Source organism: Buteo buteo, chromosome 8 (genome assembly GCF_964188355.1).
Source record: "Buteo buteo chromosome 8, bButBut1.hap1.1, whole genome shotgun sequence".
Classification (NCBI taxonomy): domain Eukaryota; kingdom Metazoa; phylum Chordata; class Aves; order Accipitriformes; family Accipitridae; genus Buteo; species Buteo buteo.
The window spans coordinates 8,201,077-8,224,307 of record NC_134178.1 but is presented as its reverse complement, the minus strand read 5'-3'; the positions used below and the strand labels follow the sequence as shown (position 1 = coordinate 8,224,307).

Genomic DNA, 23,231 nt, shown 5'->3' with positions numbered 1-23,231 from the left:
TTTGTGCGAAGTGTAGCATCCCATTTTCTTTGATGTAACAAGGCCAGTACAGGACTATATATAAGCAGCAGGGGAATAATGCTGATTGTCTTTTGCATGCAAGGCACACCACACTGTGGAACTGACTGTATGTTTCCAATTTTGCATATCATAGTAAAATTTCGTAATAAAGAAAGGAAACTTAAAATCATGAAAAGAAATCAACAAAACTCAAAAGCCCATTTGTAGGTAGGCAAGTGTGTGGACCCTTTGGTTATTATTTGGTCTGTTTGCAGTGGAAATCCATGTCAAATCTTTCACTGTTTTTAATGACATGGGATCAGATTTGAAATGGAAGGCAAGAGCGCTAAATCAAGGAACCCGAGCATTTGATTTCTTGTTTGTGTCTGGGTGGTCCAAATCATTAAGGCTTTTTCCAAAAGCTATGCAGGCTCCTCAGCTGAAGAGATTGTATTTATTTTCTGTGAAATGTCATGCCTGGTGGAGATACATAGAGAACTGTGGAGATGATATTTTTTGATTATTTAAAAAAAAAAAAAAAAAGGGTGGGGGGAAGCTTTCATATTTCTCATTTCCACATAGAAGCCTTCAGGGTTAGGGCTGTCATGGTGCCATGAGGGCTGGCAGTGGGACAGGGACCTTCCCCAGCAGCCCAGAGGCAGGGAGCAGAGCTGGGATGGGGACCAGCTCCCGCTGCAGGGACAGAGTGGCTCTGAGGCCAAGCCAGGGGCCCCGATGTGCGAGGGGCTGGCAGGGTTAGAGCTGGTGTGAGCGTTACGGGGAGCGATATGTCTAATGTGTTTGACCTCCAGCTGGATTTTTGGGTTAAATTCCACATCATTTACAGTGTATTAATTCTTAGTAACAATTTAGGCAATGGTTTCATTTTTCTGTGAGAATTATTACTAGCTTACTACTTTTTCTGTGGATTAATAACTTTTTTTTCTTTTTTAGTTCCCAGTGTGTCTGACATGCTCCCTTTTTACATCCGTATCTCCGGTCTGTATGACAAACTTGCAGGTTGTCAGTCTGCCTTTAATGGCAAGCCCTGAAATCTCATGAGTCAGTTTTTCAGACTTTTATGCTTCTGTGAGGAGGAAATGGTGAGAAATATGATGGCATCTCTATCTTGTCTTCATGAGACAAAACAACTGATCTTTGCTGTATGTCCCCGGTTTCTTTGAATAGCACAATATTTTGACACTCAGAAGAAACTTTATGTGACAAAAATACAAACAAATCCATAAATCTGTTATTTTAAAATATCTCTTCTGCTGTGAGTTTGGCTTGTTCTTTCTGAAAGCCTCTATTTGCCATCTTCAGGACACTTATGAAACTTGACTAAACTGCCTTTGTGGACAACTAAAATTCATAGAACTGGCTATTAAAGGATTATATCCTAATTATGTTAAGTGAACACTGACCTTGGTAATTTGAAGCTCTCTGCCAGCTTGCTTGCTAGAGCTGGTCATTCCTGCCAGATGTTGTTCATCAATGCTAGGCGTCAGCCTTCCCTTAATGAAAGGGACCCAGAGCGTGGCCATCCGTTCTGCATCCCCAGGTCGCTCACTGCCTGGCTGAGCAGTGCAGAGGCTCTGCCAAAGCTGGGACTGGGTTACCAAAGGGGAAGCAGCCCACAGCATTTACTGCAAGATGCTCCTCTTCTCTTCAAAAGGTTTCTTTTAGGGTCCCCTTTTAGGTGCTCCAGTCACCTTTGCTGTTTCTGGTAGTGGCAATGGATTTTCACTGCCCATTTCCCTCTCCTGGAGGAGCAGGGTGTAATTCTGGAATCGTGGTTTCGGTGTGTTGGGGTCATTAATTTTGTTTAAGTTATTATGTTGGTATTGCCAGGTTTCTTTTTGCTTTAAACTAGCAGTTAGAGTTCCAAAGACTGAGGAAATTGAATTTTATGTTGATTTATTTTTATTTACTTTCTACTTTGGGGCATTTGAAGTTTCTGAGCATTGTCTTTGGCAGTATGGCTATATTTTTAATATAAAGCTAATGCTTCTCTCCAATCATGTAATTTCAGCAGATACAGTTTAAAAGAATCACCAAAAGATCAAAGTCTGTTGTATCTAAAGCCATCAATACAGTGTATTTTTTTGTAATACTTTCGTGACTTCTGTGATACGCATGTATCATTAGTGGAACTGGAGCATCTAAGCCAATATCCTTACAAACGACCTTGGTAACCACTCTTCAGGAAGGAAACTTGTTTAACCTCTTGTTTTCAGTGGAAGTGAGAACTTGGAGAATATCCTTCTGATTGGGAGTTGCCACTGACATGAATATTAATGAAAAATGAGCAAGGGTTTGGGGGGAGTATCTCAAGTATTCCTTTAAAATCTAATCAGCATTATTTTATGCTGGCTGTAGCAGAAGAACTTTTGAATCTACCTTAGGATATGATTAACATTTATTATTTTAAACAAAATGAGCAAGCCAGTTCTCATCACTTGGTTTATACAACTTCTGTGCCTTTGGCTGTGGACTCCATATTAAATACTGTTTGTTTTGAGGCTGTTTTTAATATTAGTCTTCAGAAATAAATTAAATTCCTACCTCCTAAGTCTTGACAGCAGTTGTTTACTTTTTCCTTCAATTGATTAGTTTGCTATTAAATTTCAAGTTCCTCTGCACCTCTTTCTGTGGGGTTTTGTGGGGTTTGGGGGGGGGGTGTTGTGTTTTTTTGTGGGTTTTTTTTTTTTAATTCCACCTCTTTTTCTGTTGTCTGTGCTCAGTTTTTGACCTGCTGACTGCCCTACATGGCTCTGAGTTGTTCTTCAGCTCTTCCTCCCTAGTGTAATGCCTGCTTTTTCACCTTCATGCTACCCTTGCAAAGCACTAGTAAAGCATAAGTAGTCGTGGAGTCCTTAGAAGTCTCTATTTTTCTTCCAAGAAGGGCCTCCAGTATTAATGCCAACAGCCCTTAACGCTTTCGTCTGTTTGCAGGGTGTTTGCAGGTTTTGTGGATAAAATAACAAATTTTCTAGAGCAGGGACTTTGTAAACCAACCAATGTTTATGCTTCTAATTTCTCTAAAAGGAAGCTGCTCACATGGAAGTGAGAAGTAAAGTATGCTGTGACAGACTTCTGGACTACAGTCATATTTATTCATAAGAAGGTAACTAGTGAGAAAATGCAGGCTGACAAGTTGAAGCTAACTTGGGGAGAAGTCCTGCTTGAGCTAGTTGAGGATAGTGAGCCATCACAGAAGATACTTCTTTTTTTTTTTTTAAGTGGTGAATTAAGCAGAGAAAGTAAAGAAAAGTTGCACAGGGGAGAAGTCCTCAAGAGAGCTTGCTGCCAGCATAGGGTTTACTGTAGTTCTGTGTCACTTCTGACACTGTGTGACTCCACTTACTGAAGAGCAAGAGGAGATCACAGTCAGTAACTTCACATTTTTTCCACTCCCCTTCTGTTTTCTAGGAACTTGTTGGACAGTTTCCTATGGATTACAGGCAGCTCCTGATGCTAGTTTTCAAGTGTTGGTGTAGTGTCTGATACTTAGAGCTGAGTTTTTTTCCTAGGGAGCCTTTCTTTTAGTCTCCTCATAAAATCTGAAAAATATTTTTTAAATGGCAGAGCATCAGAAATAACACATGACTCAAGGGTAAAGAGAAGATCAAGGATAAAGAGAGGAAAGCAGTGTATCTGGTGCTGTAGTATTAAAAGTTAGATACTAAGTTGTGCCAGTTTCCAGTGTCAGCATTTAAAAAAAAAAAAAAAAAAAAGATTTCTGCCATCTGTCACCAATTCAGAATACATCAGGATTAATTTTCAATCTCTTCCTTTGGAAAGTTACCCCAAGGTCCACTGGAACTTGTCATTAAGGAGACTTTCAGCTTAAATGTTCTTTACTTAATTAACCAGTTACTAGTAGTTCTACCTCTTTAGTTACCAGGAGTAATATCTCTTTCAGTCCCTTAGTGGCCTTCTGTAAGTGGCCTTCTGTTTTACTGCCTTTTCAATCTGTTCCTAAATTGTAGGCCTACATTGAAGACCCTATAATATCTTAATATAAGGGGAAAAAAAGCATATTGAAGTATGTTCACAGGAATTATTTTTCTGGATCTTAAAAGATAACAATCTTATCTATAAGTGGTAGCATTTGTTTGCCTCTTCAGAGTCCCAGTTTGCTTTTCCATCTTGCAGTCTTCTAGTGCATCTAATGGGGCGCCTGCCCACAATGTACCCGGTCCTCTCATCCTTTCCCCATTGAAGAAGCCTCTGAAGCATCTTGTTTATGGGGGACTTTATGTGTAATTCAGGCTCGATTTGTTATAAACTCAGTTTCATAGATTTAATGAGAAAAGTCTAAAAAAAAAACCAAACAAAACCAAAACCCCAGTTGCTTCTGCTTAGCGTAGAAGGTAGCGATGGCCTATGAGAGCCCTTTGTGCTAGAAGAGTTTGTGCTACAGGTGGGGGCTTGTCCCCAGGATCTGCTGTCCTGATGGAGGTGTGCCCTGCCGTCAGGGATGGAAACCACTGCGGCATCAAAGCGTGTTCATCTGAACAGGGTTTCTTCCCAGCGCCTGAGGTAGTCTTTCACCCTTTCAGGTAGCCTGGAGGCAGACTAGTCAGTGCAACTGTTGTGTGAGGGTTGTTGTGTGAGGCTGTTGACTTCACCAGTATGCAGCTTATCTGGTTTCCTGGAGGACTCCAGCCATCCCAGCTCTTAGGAAACTCTGATGAGACCAGGTACGCACAGCTGAACGATGCTGTCAACAGACCTGTGTTGCTTGCCTTCAGTGAGGTAAAAGCTCTCAAGGTCCCTGCCAGCCCATCGTTTTCTCATGACTCCAAATTCACACACCAATTTGATTTTTATTTTTTATTATTAGTTTGTTTACTTACTTATTTATTTTTACTAGGATGTGTAAGTAAGATCTCTCAGCAAAGCAGCTTTGGAAATAGAGTGCCTCTGGGTGCTGGTCACACATTTGTCTAGGGGGTCACAATCTCCGAAGTCCTGGCAGAAGAGGAGGGGTTGCTAGCAGGATGCAGGTGGGCAATTCTCAGCTCAGGCTGCTAAACCACTGTGGAGAAGAGGGCCAAACATATGTCAGCAGTAGAAGTGCTGTGAGAAGCTAGCCTAGAAAACAGAGGACAGGCGGAGGCGTACTGCAGGTTTATAAAATAGCTGGAATTTACTTAATTGCCTGGAACTTGGTGCTTATGTAAATTAGGCTACTGTAGTCCGTTTGACTAGTGACAAAGCTGTGAATAATTGAGATGAGCTGGTGTCTGACAGGATGGGACAGAGTCCGTGTTTAGCTGTAGACAAGTATTACGGGTGGACCATGCCATGTGACAGCAGCAAAGAAACCAGTAACCCTTACAGATGTCCAGACCATGGGCAATGTGTGGACAGCCTTTGCAGAGCCTCTTGTAGTTTGTCAAGCACAGAGTGCAAATTCTTCTCTATCAACAGCTGTCTTTATTTTCCATGCACAACCCCATAGTTGCTGTTAATAATGAAGGCTTTGCTTTTCTGATATGCTTAACTTCTGGCTTAGACCACATATGTGCTCAGAATAGCAGATATATTATCGTGCAGTATGTAGCTGTGGTAGCTATATTTTATGTAGATGTAATGCGGTGTGTTTACCCTCCTTAAACCTATTGATTAAAGAATGTACATTTTGTTCAGCTGAATTGATTTACATTTTAGTGTTCATGACAGTCTTTGTCCTTTCTTTGGTTAACAGTCTGTGGCACTGTGACTGCTCCTGATCATAAAGAGAAATGCTGCCATTAGGGTTTTTTTAGCATTATTTATTGAAGAGTTCCTTAAGCAAAAATCAGCATTTCATGAGAGCACCGTTCATGTACGTAGCATTCAGATTTTTCCCTTTGAGCCAAGCTCCCAGCTTGACCCCCATAGTCCATCTACTTGATGAATCATTGTGGTACCTTGTGGGTTGTACTGTTCAGCGATCAAAGGAATGTGGCCTGTGTGGGAGATAAGGTACAACACAGGAGATGACTGATATTTCTCTTGAAGATCTACCCATGTCAGCTCCCAAGTATATCTTTATTAGCCTGTCGAGCTGGTTTTTTTTCCACAGAAGTCAACACTTTATTTCAATAATAGAAGCCTTTCATCCATATATTTCACCTTTTTGTCTAGATTTCCTTTGAACAAATTTTCTGTTGAAAACCAGCTACATATATGTATATATATTTTACAACTCTGAAATTGCATTTTAAGCAAAATTTGATGAAATCCTTGCTTCCCATTGAATCACTCAAAATGTCACATCACAAGAGCAATCCAGAGCAACTAGAATTTCCAGAATTAGGATTCTGGAAGTGCCTCATTTGTTTTCATTGAATATAAGGACACAATTTTCATGAAGGATATTATTTTTTTACAGCTTCAAGTGAATAGTGTTTAAAAATCAATTACGCAAGGCCTTTGGTCATTTTATGCGTGTATACTGCAAGCAGTATTTGAATACACTGCTCATCCTACCCCTAAAGACACAATTTAAAAGCAAATGCATTTGCAATGGAACAAGATACCTGGGAGCAACCTATGACTGCACTAAGGTTCCTGGACTGTACGTGTGTGTTGGCAAAGGTGTTTGTAGCCTCTTGTTAAGTCTGCCAGCTTTTCCCTTGACTGCTGCTGCGTTGCAGGACTTCTGCCTGGGTTGAGTCAGAGCCACTTGAACAACTTCCACTTTTTGCCAGTCTGGAGAGGAAAAATAAACCAAAGTCAGTGGTGGAAAGTGTTTTGCTTTGGATTTTTTTGTATCTAAGATATCTATGTGTGTACATAAAAGGAAGCAGAGTGAAATTGTACTTCACAGAGTTTTCTGGACCAACACTAACTTCTGCGTCCATGCAGTTTCCATCTCACCACTGATTTTTGTGAGAATAAACCATGTAGGCATGGCTGCCTACTTCTAGATATGCGACTTCATTGAAATGAACAAGATGCCTTATGTCAGGAATAGTGTTTTCTTTGTCACACACTATTTGCCAGCACATGAAACGAGTTTTATTTCATTAGCTGACTTCTGTGTAAAGCAATAGTTTTCTTAATATGTAATTAATCTGTTTTGAAACACCTTCATGGCTTGGTGTCAGCTGCAGAGTTTCTTCATAGTCACATTAGGTCACAGATGGCAAGGGAGGAGGGAGGAGATCATCTTTTAGGAAAAGAACCTGTGCCTGCATTTTCCTAATCAGATTCGTGATTTCTGTGTAATTGGACTGTTTTATTTCACAAAGCATAAGCTACTGCTGGCATGCAAACTTCAGACATCTCTGACCCCTTTTGAATTTGCTAATTCTGAAGCTTTCTGTTCTGCGTTTCAGTTGTGCTTTGATTATGATGACTTTGAAAGAACTGTTCTTTGATGGAATCTCGTGTGAGGCATTTCTCTTCAAGCAAGTTAAAACCTGTGCTTTAAAAGATGGTGTTTGCATCTTAATCAATACTGAGACACAGTGAATTAATCTGTGTATAGCCCTGAGGGGATCTTCTTGGTATGGGATTAGTTTCTGTGCCTGAAAGACCTTACACCTGCAAGGAATAGAAGCACAACAGTGGTGTGGAGCTTGCGGGTGTGCATGGAAGTTCAAATCTGTGCCATCCACATGTGTATTTCGGTAAATACAGGCAGGGAAATTTCTAAACCTCTCTGGAACTTAATCATCTGGGCTACTAAACTGCACATAGGATTATTAACTTGGTCTGGATGTGTGAGCTATGTTTGGATTCAGGAACATGCCATGACTGTCTTGATATCCTCTGCTTCTCAGTTTAGCATCGCTCTTGCTGAATACAAGATTGTTGGGTTTCTGTGCTTTAACTTCCTTTCCAATACATTGCAAAAACAGCTGGGACTACTGATTGAGTCAAGCAGGGGACTGAAAAGTGGTCTGGCCAGTGGGAACATCCTTTGAGGAGAGAGGAGGGCAGATAATATCTTTTCAGTTACTATGCCTATTGAAGACTGCTTAATATGAGCAGTTGCTGTTAGATTCTCTACATTTAAATGTGTTCATTAATAACAGTTGTGTTTCTATATCAACCCACCTGTAGGAAGGTTCAAGGCAAATCAGTATCTCTGGCTATTTATTAATTGATTTTGCTGACTCTTCCTCTGCTATTTGTTCTGCTTTGATTTCTTTAACGAAATAAATGTTATGTGTATATATATATTTAAGCTTTACAGATGAGGTGCAACAAAACACCTGAGTGTGCAGGCAGTTTTTAAGCAAATACTGAAATCCCACTGAAGCCAATGGCATATAAGCATGAGCTTTGCAGAACTGGGGTGTAAAGTTCAGCCACTAAAGAATGAGATGAAAAATCTGGCTTTCCATTTTTACTACCATCATAAAATGAGTGCAAGTATTTTTACACACAAAATAAAGCCCTCTAATCTGAAGGTCATGACCATTTTTGGTGCCTCTTCTGCCTCCTCATGTACATCTTCCAGACTTCTAAGGTCTTAGTGTGACCTAGCCCTGCATACTGCAAGAAGCTCTACACTCTGCTGCACATAAAGCTAAGTTTTTAAAATCATATATTTGATACGGCTTTAGGTACTGTGGAATGTAAAAGTCTGAGGCAAAACACTGGAGGAACTAAATCCAGATGTTCAACTTATTGGTGGAAACTGGTCACCCTCTTCTTAAACATGCTTAAACTGATCAGCTGTTTGAATATGGAAGAAATTCTCAAGTGCTCTCCTCTGTTTTGAAGGATAGATCATATGTGGAATGAGCCTTTCCTTTCCTCCCACTGTCAAGAGTAGACAGTGCCTGCAGTCCAGAGAAGACGCCATCTAAGCTCATTTAACTCATGTTGTTTCCCTCTGGACAACACTGGCTGTCATTACAACTGGTTTGGGTTTTTTTTTTGTGTTCCCCCCCACCACCACCTTTTTTTTCCTTTTGGTTATTCTGTGAAATTTGCCATGCAGCTGAAGTTGGAAATTATCACTGTATTTTTAGGGTTGGTTTTTCTGTTCTCCATTTCCCAGCAATGTTCAAAAAGTTGGAACTGCAGTGATCTTTTCTGAAATACATATTTATGTAAATTCATAGAATCATTTAGGCTGGAAAAGACCTTTAAGATCATCAAGTCCAACTGTTAACCTAGCAATGCCAAGTCCACCACTAAACCATGTCCCTAAGCACCACATCTACATGTCTTTTAAATACCTCCAGGGATGGTGACTCCACCACTTCCCTAGGGAGTCTGTTCCAATGCTTGATAACCCTTTCAGTGAAGAAATTTTTCCTAATATCCAGTGTAAACCTCCCCTGGCGCAACTTGAGGCCATTTCCTCTTGTCCTATCACTAGTTACTTGATAGCAGAGACCAGCACCCACATGGCTACAGCCTCCTTTCAGGTAGTTGTAGAGAGCGATCAGGTCTCCCCTCAGCCTCCTTTTCTGCAGACTAAACAACTCGAGTTCCCTCAGCTGCTCCTCATAAGACTTGTGCTCCAGGCCCCTCACCAGCTTGGCTGCCCTTCTCTGGACACGCTCCAGCCCCTCAATGTCTGTCTTGTAGCGAGGGGCCCAAAGCTGAACACAGTATTTGAGGTGCAGCCTCACCCGTGCTGAGTACAGGGGACGATCACTGCCCTGCTCCTGCTGGCCACACTATTTCTGATATAAGCCAGGATGCTGTTGGCCTTCTTGGTCACCTGGGCACGCTGCTGGCTCGTATTCAGCCAGCTCTTGACCAAATTGGTGCTGTATTTAAGACTTCAAGCTTCAGTAGAGCATTAAAGTGGAATGTTGACTTTTGCTGATGATTTTTACAGTATGTACCTCAATTTTAGGTAATCCTTATAAATCCTGAGCAAGAAAGTGTGAGATAGAAAAAAAAGCTTACAAAACTCAGTGGTGTAACTTGACAAAATAGTATAGCTTAAAAAATCTAAGCTTTTATTAATGTATTCTGCAGGACTGTAAGTACAGTAGATATGAAACTCTTCAGTCTGTCTGGTGCTAAACTAGGGAGAAGAGCACTGCTGTTCAGACAAAAAGCCCTTATTACAGGCAAAGTGCTGTAGCCTCTTGTACTTTACTGCCCTGAGACAGGACAAGTTCAGGCACTTAACTGTAAAAAGTTTCTGATTGGTTTCACAAACTACACTGTTGTTGCCTATAGCTTATTTTGAGTTGTTCCAACTCAAAAAAGAGTTAAGAAATTTCTATGTCAGTCCTGGGAAAAACAAGTTTGCATAGCTATTCTGCCTCTTATAGCCCACATTCCTTCTTTTTCCCAATTCTAAAGGATTTGTAGCACAATAGCATGTTAAATGTTGTTTGTGTACACACCTGCATATGCAGTGCCTACCTTGGCATTATGTTCTTGTGCCCTGATTCTGCCAGCAGACCTGCACAGGTGAATCTTTGCAATGGGGAGAGGAGTCCTGTGTGTGTGACCATAGATTTGCCCATGTGCAATCACTCATGTAACCAGGGACATCAGTGGAGCAACAGAGTCCTTACTGCCTTTGTCCGTGCGGGTAATCCCAGCGATCCTGGTGAAGATCTGACAGTGAATAACTGTGCTAAGGTTTATATGCAGTTACAGGCTTTAATGTTGTGTTTCTCACTTGCTGGTGCTTTGGTTTTCCTTTTAACTTTTTTAAAAAGAAACCTTTAAGTCTTCTACTGGTCTTGATTTTTTTGTGCATTTTTATTATTATTTTAAACCTTGCCTTTCTGCTGCTTGTCAGAATTATATGATCCAGTGAGAAAATGCCTGGTTTCAAGTTGGAGAAGGTGCAAAGTTTTTTGTTGTTTGTAGGATCAAGATGGCTAAGCAATTATTGATAGCTTTTCCAGTTCTGGAGACGTTTGAGATGGTAAGGCAGAATGGAAAGATTGTTTTCCAATTAAAGGCTAATAGCATGTAATATCTGAAAAGTTTTGTTGTGGAGGTTACCCACCCATTAGAGACATTTTGCCTGCCATGGCCTGAATTGGTGTGCCTGACAAGTGTGGTGAAGTTTGGGATCTCGTTGTCTGGAATAGTGTCTTTCTGCTCAGGGATCTGTGGTGCGCAAAGGAGTAAGGTACTTAGGTTTTGAGCAAAACTGATGGACTGCAGAAGTCCTCTTAAAACTTCCTCTGCAATCTGATAGCATTTGTCTTCCTTCTCTGGCTCAGGTAACGCTGACAAATTGTCACTCTTGTGTAGCAATCGAAGTACTCTCCTCTCAAAGCTTTTGCAGACTTATTAACAAACAGGCAAAGGAAAGGGTGATCTGATCCTAGAAATATAGGAAGTATCTTGCTCAACACCTGTTTGGCTGTGTATATTTAATTTCTCTCTCTTGTATTGTGTGCAAATGTAAATGTGTCATTGTAATCTGTGCTCATTCATGAATGCAGCTGTATGCTCTGCTTCCTTCCCTTTCTTTTTCAGCTGACCAAAGCTCCTGGCCAGGAGAGCAAATGCTGGGTTGTAAGTGTGGAAATGGAGCCATCATAAGAAACAGAGTAGCAGCCTCCACTGGGTGTAGATTTTGGCACTAAAGCAGCAGAGTACTTCGTCAGATGCTTGATGTTGAACGTAAACATCTGTAATCAATTTTGAGTGGGTTTAGGGTTAAACAAGTGGTCTCCTTGAGGCTGGTGAGACCACTTCAGGAGATACTTAAGTGTTTTGCTGAATGAGAATTGGCTTGAAGGCTGTCATTGGAACACTTGGGAGTGGATTTGGCAACAACAAAACACAGGCAAAACTGATCCTGAAATGGTCTGATTTAGATTTTGTACAAACGGGTAACTGTTGTGTGTCTGAGTGTCCCATTAGCTTGCCAGTTTGAACACTAAAAGTAAATGTGTTCTCTTAACAATGGATTCTTCTTGTACAAGAATTTTTACTTCATTAGACGGCTTACTGGCTTACTGTCATAGCTCCTCCTGCCCTGTCTGGCAGTCATATCCCTGGTTTTATTCATTCCGCACAGACTATTGGGTTTGTGGTGACAGACACTGCTACGTGTTTTCTGCTAGGTTGCATGTAGTTTCATTAAAACTCTATGCCCTGATAAAATGTATGTAAAGAGAAAGCTTTCCTATGCATCTCCTGGTTATAAAAAAGTAGTGATTATTTTGTGAATGAAGAAATGTTTTTTTCCTAACGTAAACAGAATTGTCTAAGTCCATAGATTAATCTCATAATAGATTAATCTTAAAATGAAAGTGTTATTTCATGCATTTTGCTTGTCATCTGCCAGAACAAAACCCACAGCTGGTTTTTGCAGGAACCTGCTATACCCTGAACCGTGATGTGGGACATCTGTAAAGCAGCTTGTTGTTCTTGTCATTCTTCCTCAAATACCCAAGTTTTGTACTGTGATAATTTTAGCACTTTGAATGCAGAACAATGCTTTGTCCTTACGTGGCTTGGCAGCTAGTTTTGAACTATGTGAAGCAGAAATACTTTGTTTTGCGGCTGAGAAAATGAAGACGAAATGGTGACTTGCTCAGCATCACTTGTGGGGTGGCACCGGAGGGGAATGAGGCGCCAGGTCAGGTCTCATGGCTGCCAGGACGGGAGCCATCTGCTGAAGCAGGACGGTTTTGCCAGCAGGACGCTGCGTAACGTGGCCGTACGCGCCTTGCGCAGTAAGGACAGGTCTGTCGGAGCAACGTGTGTGGGTGAATATGGAGAGAGGTAGGGGTGAGTACCAGGTCCAGGCATGTGTGAAGAAGGACGTGGAGACAGGAGCAAATCCAGCATCTCCAGGTGAGGTGACGCTGCCGTGCCGGGGGGCCGTGGCGTGGTGGTGTAGGTACGTCCTCCATCGTGTCCTCCCTCAGCCAGACCAGCTCTTCAGGGACACGCCTCAGGTCTGATCTCCACGGCGTGGCCTGAGGCCTCTGGGCGATGCCCAAACTGCCCTCGGTGCCCCCAAGTCGTGCAGGCTCTGCCGGCGTCGGCCATTGGGCTCTCTGTGAGAGGAGGCCATGGGCACGTGGGAGCGAGACCCATGGAAGTCCTCTCCCCTGGTTCCCCAAGCCAGGCCCGGGGTGGTTATTAACAGTAACGACACATTGCTTGTTAAGAAAAAAACCCGACTTGCTTCTCATTTTGAGCTAGAAAATGAGCTGGAAATGGGAGATGTCAATTTCCATGAGCAAAGCCTTGTTTCAGGGCAGAAGTAGTGAATAACTCTTTAAGGCAAATTTTTGTTAGAAGGCTTTCAAAAGCATTTAATTATTTCTTGTCTAAGGAAAGGTAAATATGTAAGAGCTCACATAGCTCTAACCTACTGATTTTAAATGCTAAAGTCACTGCACACTAAAATTTGGACAATTAAGAGTGGTAACACTGAGATAACAGTTTTATAACCCTCAAACTGAGTGATTAGCTAAGAGTATCCCGATTTCTGACAGAATAATTGATGCTTAGAGAGGTGTTCATTTACATATCAAGGTCTTCACAAAACCCTCAGGGATCACAGCTTGCTCTTTATGTTATACGGTCAGACTTCAAGTGCAACAAAGTTTAACATTTTTATGTTGAGAAGTTTCTCAGATGTTTAGGCATCAAAAATTCAACCACAACAATAAATATTAAAATTGCAGAGAAATGGCTCCTAAGTGATAGGAAGCCTGTGCTCTACATAAAGCCCTCCATTTCAGGGGAGAAGCTGTTTGGAAGTTCAATTCATCAGGTCCCAGATCGAGGCCGCCTGAAAATTGGTGGAAGGATCCCCAGTGATAACAGCAAGTTTTGAATCGGGCCCAAGGAGTATTGTGGGCTTTTGCTATTTTTACAGTACATGTGAACACAGCTCTCCTGGTTTTTCATGTGCAGGAGCCTCAATGGTTCATGTAGCTGCAGTACTGGTTGAAGATTTTGGGTTGACGTGGAGCACATGCATCTGCCGCTTCCCTGCGGTTCCCAGAAGGAGCTACTGAGTGCTGCAGGCTGGTTCGTGGGTCCTGGGTGTTAGTGCCCAAGGCACAAGTAATGGGGAGAGAAGGGTCACGGGAGATGCAAAGAGTCTGAACCCTTGCGAGCAGTGCTGCGGCTGATGCTGTGGAGGGCACTGCCCTTCTGTAGGCAGACCCTGTGCCCTAAAGCTACTCCGTGGAGCAGCTGCAGATGCGTGGGCTGGGTTTCTCTCCTGGGTTTTCCTGAGGTTGGTAGAGTAAGAAGTCAAGTTTCACCGCTTTCTGGGCAGTTTAGTTTGTTTTTTATAAGAAACGGAATCTGTTGACAGATGCTGACAATAATTTTGGGGAGACAAACATTGTTTTCGTAGCTCTTTTATCCTTATGCTAAATCATCCTAGGCATTAACGTCTCTTGGGTTTGATTTCTCCAGAAAGTTTGTGTGCTTTGCATGTCAAATTGGTAGCTTATTGAGGTGCCTGAATTATTTAATTTAGCTTAACTTGAAGCAGCAGCTTATACAGACCATGGTCTTGGACCTCAACAAATGGTGATGAAATATCCCCATAGCTGTAATTTGAAATACCATGTGTGAGAAGGCTCCCGTAGCATATGCTGAGCCTGCTTAGTACCTGCCTATTGCATGTAAGGCTTTTAGATTTCTCAGAGGGGAAATTTGTATGAGCCCTTCTTCTTGGAGAAGACTTATCTAGAATTTAGACTAGATTTCATGCTCTGAAGCTGCTGATTTTAATTAAATGTTGCTTAAGGATATTTTGAAGGCTTTCTTGCCGACTGCCGTGTTTTATTGATGAATTACTTGAATGGTGATACTCCAAATGGTTTCTGGTTTTTATAAAGCAGTTTCTACGTTTATTTTAAGCTTTTAACTGTTGCACAGGTTTTTAGAAATACAGAACTATACTATCTCTTTATTTTTAACAACCCCAGAGGACTGCTTGATACCAAACTGTGTTTTTGATTTGAGTGTAACTTGTGTTTGCAGGTCATTTACCTCAATGTTTTGTTCTTGATATGAAGATCATACAGGTTGTAAAAGAGGGTTGTTCTTGAGTTATGCACATTTTACTTCTGCTGTTTGGCCTGATGGCTGTTAGCAGCCACTGACACTATAGAACCACTTTATAGTGAAACCTTTGATGTGCCCCTTCACCTGTACCTCCTCTGTTCTCTCTGCTCAGCTTCATGGTAGGTGGGCTTTCCATAGCAGAGGAACTGTGACTTGACTTGTGCAACATGGCATTGCACAACATTGCTCTAGGAGCAGTGAGAGAGATTTACAATTTACTTGATTATCAAATCAATTTTCCCCTTCCAAATTCACTATAAACTGGGTCTGCTATGAATCTGAGCTTCAGAGAAGCCCATGCTGATGGCATTGCATAGATTATTGCATCCTCATCTTGCATGTCTTTTCGCAAAGCTTTCTTTTATTCTTAATTTATATTTTCTTTCTTGCTGCAGTTTTTTTTTCTCTATTTTGTATTGTAGGATCGGGATATTCACCCCTTGAAGATGACGAAGATGTGTATGCACGCAATAGATATAAAGGTGAATGCTTTGCTTATGTGCTAAGGATCAGCTGATTGCTGAGAGAAAGCTTCGTTCTTTTTCTTTTCATGGATTATAAAATCTTGGTGATCCAGTTCCATGGTTTTCCTCATGGATTTTTAGATCAAGATTTAATTTCTGCTTTTTTAACAATGGAAATTAAACGAAGTACTGATCACCACTCTTTTATGCACCTGAGTAAGTAACTTTTGCACTGCCTTTGCTCTTGGAAGATCAGGTTGTTAAATCATGAAAATCTGGGAAGAGCTTCTCTTTCTTCTTCATACATCCTAACAAAACCATCAATGATAAGCTGACTCAAAACCTGGGCCTGCTGATGGTAATGTATAGAAGTACATGCAAGAGAATGTGATTTTCATGACCTCCCCCCCACACCCCGTAAAATTGTTTGTGTTTCAGGTTAACCTGCTACCTGAAATGCCAAGTGAAGTGTGTTTAACAAATGAATGTGTACATTCAAAAAAAAAATTATGTAGCTGGATGAATGAGTGAACAGACTGGTGTGTTTATAAAGCAAATTCAGGTTTTCTTCCCTATTCTAGAAGATTTTGCCATTCAGCAAGATTCAGAAGTTTTTTGCTACTACCAGTAAATCTTCCATTTACTATGTCCATTTTCTTAAAAAGTCTGCTTCTGTCTCAGTACCCCTCTCCTCTGCCAAAATCCCTCAGAAGCCTGGACAGTAAAGAAACTTAGCATTTAATTTGTTACTTTAAATGGTAACTGTGTTTCATTTTGGTAAACTAATCTGTGGACATGCTAGAATTGTAATCATTCTGATTACTTGAAAATACTGGGCATTGGTGTCCTCTTATACATTATTGATTCTCTGCAAAGAATCAATGGGCCTTATAAGAGGTAAGTCATAAAGTAATTCAGACATTTATGAAGAACAAAGGGGAAGGCACAGATGCATACATATGGCTATGTTGCTGTTTTCATAAATGTCTTATGTTCCTCCCAGTAAAATACTTCAGTATAAAATTTTGCTTTCAAACACATGCAGAAATATTTCTCTAAAACTTTATTTAGGTAAACTCATTTTTCTTTGCCTTTTAACGTGTAGCCCTCTGCAGACACATAGAAAAAGAATTCCAGAGATCATGAAGATAAATCAATGCCAATTCATGCCAGGGCAGGCAAGTAGTTAAAATGCGGATTCTGTATAAATTCCTTTTATATGGTGATCCAAAATGGATTATACTCATGTCAGCCAAAATGTCACCAGGGTAAGTGAAACATAATGACTCATTCACGCAGATATTAAAAACTACCCTGAGTTTGGAAGCACTACTGCCAAATGTTGCAGATCAGACAATGTGAATCTAAGAGTATAAAGCGCTGGAGTAGAAAAGGCTCACTCTTCATTAGCATACTTATTTAAGTTGGTATTGGGGGGAAGGGGGTGGAGAAAGACAAAGCAAGGAAAAATGGGCTGAGTAGCTATGTTCAGAGCTTCTCCTTATATGTGCAGTCCAGCATCTTGGGTATGGCCCATTGCTCGGCAAATAAAACTTCCCAGTAACAAATAACTAAATGAATTTTCTTAACTGGTGTTAACGTATGTAAGCAGCATTGTTTTATCTTTGCACACATACTCCCTAAACAGTGCAAGTGAGCACAGAAATTTGTCTTCTGTGGCATCTGCAAACAAAACATTGCAGTTTATTGCGGGGGGGAGGGAATTGACCTCCTACCAAACCTTTTGTCTTCATCTGGATGTTTTTCAACTTACTCAGCTTTCCAGAGAAACATCGCTGACACTTTCTGTGCCCACGGCATTTTTACAGATATTTTCCCTTCCTCCCTGGTGAACCCTCAGCTCTGTTGGCTGGTGTACCAGCAAGCAACAGTATAGCTGGTCACTTTGCATGCTGCTTGTGAAGGAAATGCTCAGCTGAGGCTGGCATTTAAACAGGACTGAGGGTTGGGGGAAACGATGCTCTAGAAAATGCTTTCCTTCATGCCACTTGGCATGGCTGCCTTGGATCGTATTTGATGAGGAAGGGCTTCCCGAATACAGCAGCTCCTGTGTTCATCACAGTTCTAGTGCCACTGCTTTGATGATCCTCATTTCTTATAAGTTTTCTCAAATAGTGTAATGATCAAACGGTAGCCCTAGCTGTAGAGGCAACATAGTGGCTTCAACTATTTCTGCTTGCTGCCTGTTTTCCGGTGGTTTCAAACACAGGACTGAGTCTCTGAAGTGTTTTACTACTAAGTGATAACACAGGCTATTTTATCGCTGAGGAATGGCACAAACTTTCTGTTAAACAAAAAAACATTACATAAGTCCTGGTACCTAAAAACTCAAATTTCAGTTAGGTGAACAGAGCCCAGTACAGGTGGTGAAGCTCCAGAACAGATGCCTGGGAAACCTGCAGCTTTTCTTATTCCCAAAGCCTTCAGGAACACGGCTGATCTTTTCTTGAGGCAGGGAACAGCTTGTGTGACCTCTCAGGGCCCCATTCAGCCCTAATATTCCACAAATACTCCACGTAGCTGCTTAGCCTTTGAAAACCAATATGTGCCTTTGCTTAAAAATAAACAAACTTTGATCTAAAACTTTTTTGTATCGTTTGATGTGCTTTCAGGCACATAAGCTTTTCAAGTTAGCTGGGGGTTTTTTTCAGTGCTATCTCTTGGTCTAAACCCAGATATTTGCCCCCCTATAAACCCTGCCTCACCCACTTTCTTCTAATCATGTTCAGTTCCAGAGTAACGATAATAATATTTAGATGAAACAGATGTTCCTCCTAAGCTCATCAAGTTATCTGCATCCAAAAGCATGCCTGGTTTTGTTTTTCTTTCTGACAATATCATTTGGTCCAGTAAAAGATGTGTTACCCCTCCCTAGGAGCCTTGCTTTGTTTCTCTCTGTAGACCACCATAGCTGCAACGACACTACAGGAAGGGCTTTTTCTTTTTCAGTATTCTGTTTGTGCATTAAACTGCATTTGTTAGCTGTTAGCTGCCACTTTTTTTTTTAATTATATGTGCAGCTGTTTACTCAAGGCAAGCATGTTTTTAAAGCCACAAAAATTAGCAGAAAAACTCAGGCAATTTGCAATACCTGAAGCAGCTGCTTTGCTTTTTTTTTTTTATTAGCCTCTTGATCATGTTGCAAAGTGTATTTGTCTTAACACCCCTTACAAAGGAGATCAGCCATGTGTGTTTGCACATTCTATATGTGGAAAACCTGAGGTGTAAATACCTTGAACTGATTTGCTAAAGGATTATGTAGCTGGCTGGGGCAAAGGCTCAGCCTACCTGAGTCTTCATCCCCACTGTTGTGCCTCTTCCATCAGTGTTCTCATAGTAACTTCAGGTTTAAACCCTTCTGCAGAAAAACTGAGGCCTTCTCCTTAGTTAAGGAGATCCTATGGCAAGTGGAAAAAAATTTTTTTTTTAAATTAAAAAAAAAAAAAATTTGGGGTCTCAGGGCATGAGAAGAACAAGTGTGATAGAAAAGTTGGAAATTTGGGGGATGAGACCACTGAAGGAGTGATTATGGAAAAGCTGCTGTTAGTGGAGGAGGAAGAGGATTTCTCCAGGAGGTGAATGAGACAGAGGCTGCCTCTGTCTGCCTCTGTGAATCCAACATGCGTGGCTTCCCCCAGAGAGTGGTCGGAGGTGATGCTTGAGACTGCACCAGTGGCAGTGGGGTAGGCAGCTCAGGAGGCTGCAGAGATGGGTGCTGTCATCACTCATTACTGCAGCAGTAGCGGATTGACTTCTGTTCCCATTAGCTCACACTCCTCAACTGCTCTCCCAGTTTTAATTTGGTTCATAGCAAGCATGAGAAATGTGAGCCACTGTGATACAGCCCCTCAACAAAGTGGCCCAAGTCAGTTGATGGGGTTTTTTTAATGTCTTTTGGTAACCATGGGATAGAGGTTAGGGTGAAGGACAGGAAACAGTTCTAAAAAAAAAAAAAAAGAACCCAACAAAAACCAAAAAAACCCCATCCACAACAAAAACCACTCTCCACCAAACTACTTTGCATAATTGTAAATAGTGGAGGATGTATTTGACATTCAGTACTTTTGGAAAATAGGACCATAGGTGGAAAAAAACAGATATGGGATGATTGTGTGGCTGTGCCATAAAGCTGAACTGCACTCTGCCCCTAACCTGCTGTGTGCTGTTAGACTGGTCTGCTCATTTCCCATGCCTTGCTTACTGCCTGTTTGGTGACACTGGGAATAATGCCACTTGTACATCTCTGTAAAGGGTTTTCACGTGCATTGGTGAAATACAAAAATAAGCACGTCGCAGTACAATACAACTGCTTCAGAAACAGACTAACCTAGAGGAACATGCTCTTGGTCTAGTCAAAAGCTTGACAATTAGTCTCTGATTTTAGTCCTCAGATGCTATTTATGTTGATTCAGGACCAGCACAGCAAAACGTAGGCGTAAAATATAGTTTCCACTGGGAAAGCATGAATATGTCCTAGAGACATTGTACACTGAATATAAATATCCCATGTATGAGAAATAGGCTGTATTGATTTTTGTTTGTGAGGAACTGGTCCAAATCATGTAGAAAAATGTACATAATAACTACAGGAATTAAGAGCTAGAAGTGAAGATCTGCCAAAGATGACCTAGAAATTATTTTTAAATGTCTCCTGTGACTTTGTCAGGATGAAGGCTAAAACTCTGTGTTTAGTTTGCTTGGGGTTTTTATTTCCATCTTTCTTGCAGGCTTTGAAAGTTTTGTCATGTACCTCCTGCATGTCACACGTTGTCCCACAGGATTTCAGGACCTGTCATCTTTCTCTTTTTGCCTTGCAATCCTTCCCTCTCTCCCTCCCTCTCAATATGTCCTTTTCAACTCTTGGAGCTGAGAAGGGGCAGGCTTAGTCACTCCTTGTGTAGGAAACTCCTAGTGAGAAGCTGCTTGCTGCAGAAAAAGTATGGCTTTGTTGGTGCGCTCTGTTGTCATAGCTAAACAAAGATTTTGAAGCTTTGGCTGCGAAGGGGAAGTCTCTCTTTGATACTGCACCCAGCAGTATCACAGTATAGTGTTTAATCCTCACAAGAAGATGGTACCCATATCGTGAGTATTTTAAAGTGTAGTCCTGACCAGTTATTAAAGGTTCAGTTTTATGTACATCTGTTTCCCTTTTTCCGATGAGTTTGCTAGGAGCATTAGCCATGAAGTCCCAGCCAAATTCCATCTTTCCTCTGACTTGGCAGATCCATCCATGTCACTGTACTGCATCCAGGAGGGAACTAGAAGGTGGTTCTCGTACTTCAGGCTACATTTCCGTGATATTAGGGAAAGATAGTCCTCCACCCATCTTTGGAGGTGAAGACTATGACACATGAAGTCCAGACCTTTGAGAACATTTAGAACTGGATTTAAATTTCTGCAGCTTGGGTTCCCTTTTCTGAATACGTGCTAAGTATATAGTATGCTCATGAATGAATATTGATATCCTCTGAAGGATTTGACAATAGGAAGTGCAGGGGTTTGTGCTGTCAAATATATGCATTGTGGCTGAATGCATGTTGCCCTTGGAAGCTACAAATTACTACCAAAAAGAGGAAGAAGGTCAGATCTTTCTCAGAAGCTCTTGACTTAGTCTGTTGGATTGGACACTTGCCTTCAGATTTAATAATGGCAATGGTATTGTGCCCATTTTCTGGTAGAAGACTATTTTGTTGGTGATATAAAGAGTAGTTGAATGTTTCAGTGTGGCATCGCAGAACTGCCGAGAACAGCAAAGGAGCTGCTGTTCTTGCACACTTCACAAGTTCCAGTTCGGGCTTAATCCTGGGTGCTAACTTGGAAAGTAACTTTGCAAAACTGGAGTTGTACTTAAAACCTGAATGGTTGTTCTGACACATGAAGGATGTGTACAGACAGGCTTGACATATTGGCAATAAGATTTATGTAAGTCACGCCCTTTCTAACTGTGGGAGAGCTTGAACTATCACAGAGTTCAGCTTTACTGCACAAATTATTATGGAAGATTTTTTTTTTTAAATGGGCAGTGAGAGAGCTAAATGTTGTAAGGATTACAACTACAGCTAGACCAAAGGTCTTCCTAATGCGTGCAGACTTTTGTTACCAAACAGAAGGTAGATGTATCCATGTAAAAAAGAGGGGGAAAAAGGTCCGGTTGTCATTAAACTGTCCACATGGTGGCACACTTCTTCCATGGACAAAAAAACATAGCCGACCCCCCCCCCCCCCCCAATCTAATGGCTACAATCTTTAATTTTTGTAATAAAAAAGACCTGCCAGTCTTTGAAGGGCTGACCTTCTGGTGTGTAAGACTTAGTGCACCTTGCTCCACTGTTACTTCTCCACTTTGAGGATTGGTGGCTTTTTAAATAAGACCTTTTTTTCCATTTCTTCTCTGTGACCTTGAATAAAGAAAGTGATTTTATGTTTGTGTCTGACCTTTTACATTTTGTGAAGTACTATGAGTGGGTTTTTGTTCTCTGTGCTAGAAACACCGTGGTGCTCCCCCATTAAGGTGAAACACGGTTATGCAAACTGCAGGACACCTCAAGGGGAATATTACAAGAATGTATTGGGAACAAGGTGTGATATTCGCTGTCAAAAAGGCTACGAACTGCATGGCCCTCAGCAGCTAATTTGTCAGTCAAGCAAACGCTGGTCTGGGAAAGTGCTTTGCAAACGTAAGTAGCTGTGAAATTTGTGCATGCAGCTTGTGCCTCAGATTCAGCAGACAATAAACTTGCCTTTAAAACAGAGATCTAGGGATTGTTATTTGCATTTTAAACATTGACAGTATACTTGGATATGTATATTGGCTTGTTGCTGAGGATCTTACAGTGGTACATGGCATGATAAGTGTCATGAATGGTGCAAATACTCTTGGTAGAGGACAAAGATAAGGAACATTTTATGAGTGTGGGATTTTGATTTGTGGGAATAATTTTATGACAGAGCCATAAAGCTCCTTTAAGATACTGCCTATCTTGGATTTTGTAAGCTGACACAATTTGTATTGGATGTCTAAGTGGGCTCTTGCTGTAAAACACTTTCTGAAAAGAGAGGAATAGGTACTTGTCATCTTTTTCTCATATAAATATTGCATTAGGCCACTGTGTTTGTAAAGTTAAATTTGAAATGCAGCTAATAAGAACAGTGTGAAAAGCCTCATGTGGAACATGACTTTCTCCACTTGTCATTTGCTAGCTGCATTCTTATTTCTGTGTAATATTCCACATTCACATTACTCTACAGGGGGATAACAGGTTTCCAGAAATCTTTGGTTTCTATTCCAGAAAAGCGCTGCCCCACCCTGTCCATGCCGACCAACGGGGGCTTCAAGTGTTTAGATGGTGCCTACTTTGGCTCAAGGTGTGAGTACTACTGTTCACCGGGATACCAGCTGAAAGGTGACCGTATAGTAACGTGCATGGACAACAAAGTTTGGAGTGGCCGGCCAGCATCCTGCGTTGGTAAGTAGGATGGTTAGTCTGCATCCTGGAAAGGTCTATATCTTGTCGTCTATATCTTGTGCCTCCAAATGGATTAAAAAATGCTCTTTTATCCAGTTTGGGGGGGGGGGGGGAAGCAACTGTCGCTTTCGAGGAGGCAGAGGACAGTTTTCCAAGGGATACAAAGTGCTCTCTGTCACTTGGTATACTTTCAGTACTTTCAGTCCCAAGTGACCGTCTTCCTTACACACACACACAATCAGGTCCAAGCATTATCACTTTAATAAAGATGAGGCTGGTGTAAATAGTC

The 23,231-nt window shown here is 41.3% G+C and overlaps 1 protein-coding gene and 1 long non-coding RNA gene across 3 annotated transcripts in view; one reads left to right on the top strand and one right to left on the bottom strand.

The window, feature by feature from the left end:
- Positions 1-23,231, top strand: part of SRPX (sushi repeat containing protein X-linked) — a 47,774-nt gene that overhangs the window by 9,556 nt on the left and 14,987 nt on the right. The window contains exons 2-4 of one of the 2 annotated variants that reach the window (XM_075033552.1): positions 15,414-15,473; positions 21,962-22,153; positions 22,766-22,942. In XM_075033552.1, the coding sequence (XP_074889653.1) occupies positions 15,414-15,473; positions 21,962-22,153; positions 22,766-22,942 (429 nt within the window). The remainder of the gene's footprint in view (positions 1-15,413; positions 15,474-21,961; positions 22,154-22,765; positions 22,943-23,231) is intronic. The other variant, XM_075033553.1, reaches the window with a different exon arrangement.
- The window catches only part of LOC142033564 (uncharacterized), a 33,717-nt gene continuing 16,273 nt past the window's right edge, over positions 5,788-23,231 (bottom strand). Inside the window, exons 4-5 of the long non-coding RNA XR_012651246.1 lie at positions 6,534-6,705; positions 5,788-5,960 (exon numbers count right to left, since the gene is read on the bottom strand). This is a non-coding gene — a long non-coding RNA (uncharacterized LOC142033564). The remainder of the gene's footprint in view (positions 5,961-6,533; positions 6,706-23,231) is intronic.